This window comes from Myotis davidii, unplaced genomic scaffold, assembly GCF_000327345.1.
Source record: "Myotis davidii unplaced genomic scaffold, ASM32734v1 scaffold355, whole genome shotgun sequence".
In the NCBI taxonomy this organism is placed as follows: Eukaryota; Metazoa; Chordata; class Mammalia; order Chiroptera; family Vespertilionidae; genus Myotis; species Myotis davidii.
The window spans coordinates 600069-600290 of NW_006286818.1; the positions used below are offsets into that span (position 1 = coordinate 600069).

At 63.1% G+C, this 222-nt stretch overlaps 1 protein-coding gene across 1 annotated transcript in view; it reads left to right on the forward strand.

Moving 5' to 3' along the window:
- The first annotated feature begins 6 nt into the window (after positions 1–6).
- Positions 7–222, forward strand: part of PVRL1 (poliovirus receptor-related 1 (herpesvirus entry mediator C)) — an 82602-nt gene continuing 82386 nt past the window's right edge. The window contains exon 1 of the mRNA XM_015560626.1: positions 7–98. Coding sequence (XP_015416112.1) covers positions 20–98 — 79 coding nt within the window. The 5' untranslated portion in view covers positions 7–19. The remainder of the gene's footprint in view (positions 99–222) is intronic.

The window sequence follows — 222 nt, forward strand, 5'->3', positions numbered from 1 at the left end:
GCCGGACCTCCGGGCCCCGATGGCTCCGCGAGGGCTTGCGGACGAGGCTGGACGCTGGTGGGGACTCGCTCTCGGCTTGGCCGCCTTCTTCCTCCCAGGTGAGCGCTGCCTTTTTATTATTAATTTTCCCCCATTCAACGCCTGGATGGCGGGCGCGTCTGGGTTGTAGGGAGTGAAAGGAACCAGGAAAGTTGGGTCAGGGTTTAGGGACGGGGAGGGCAG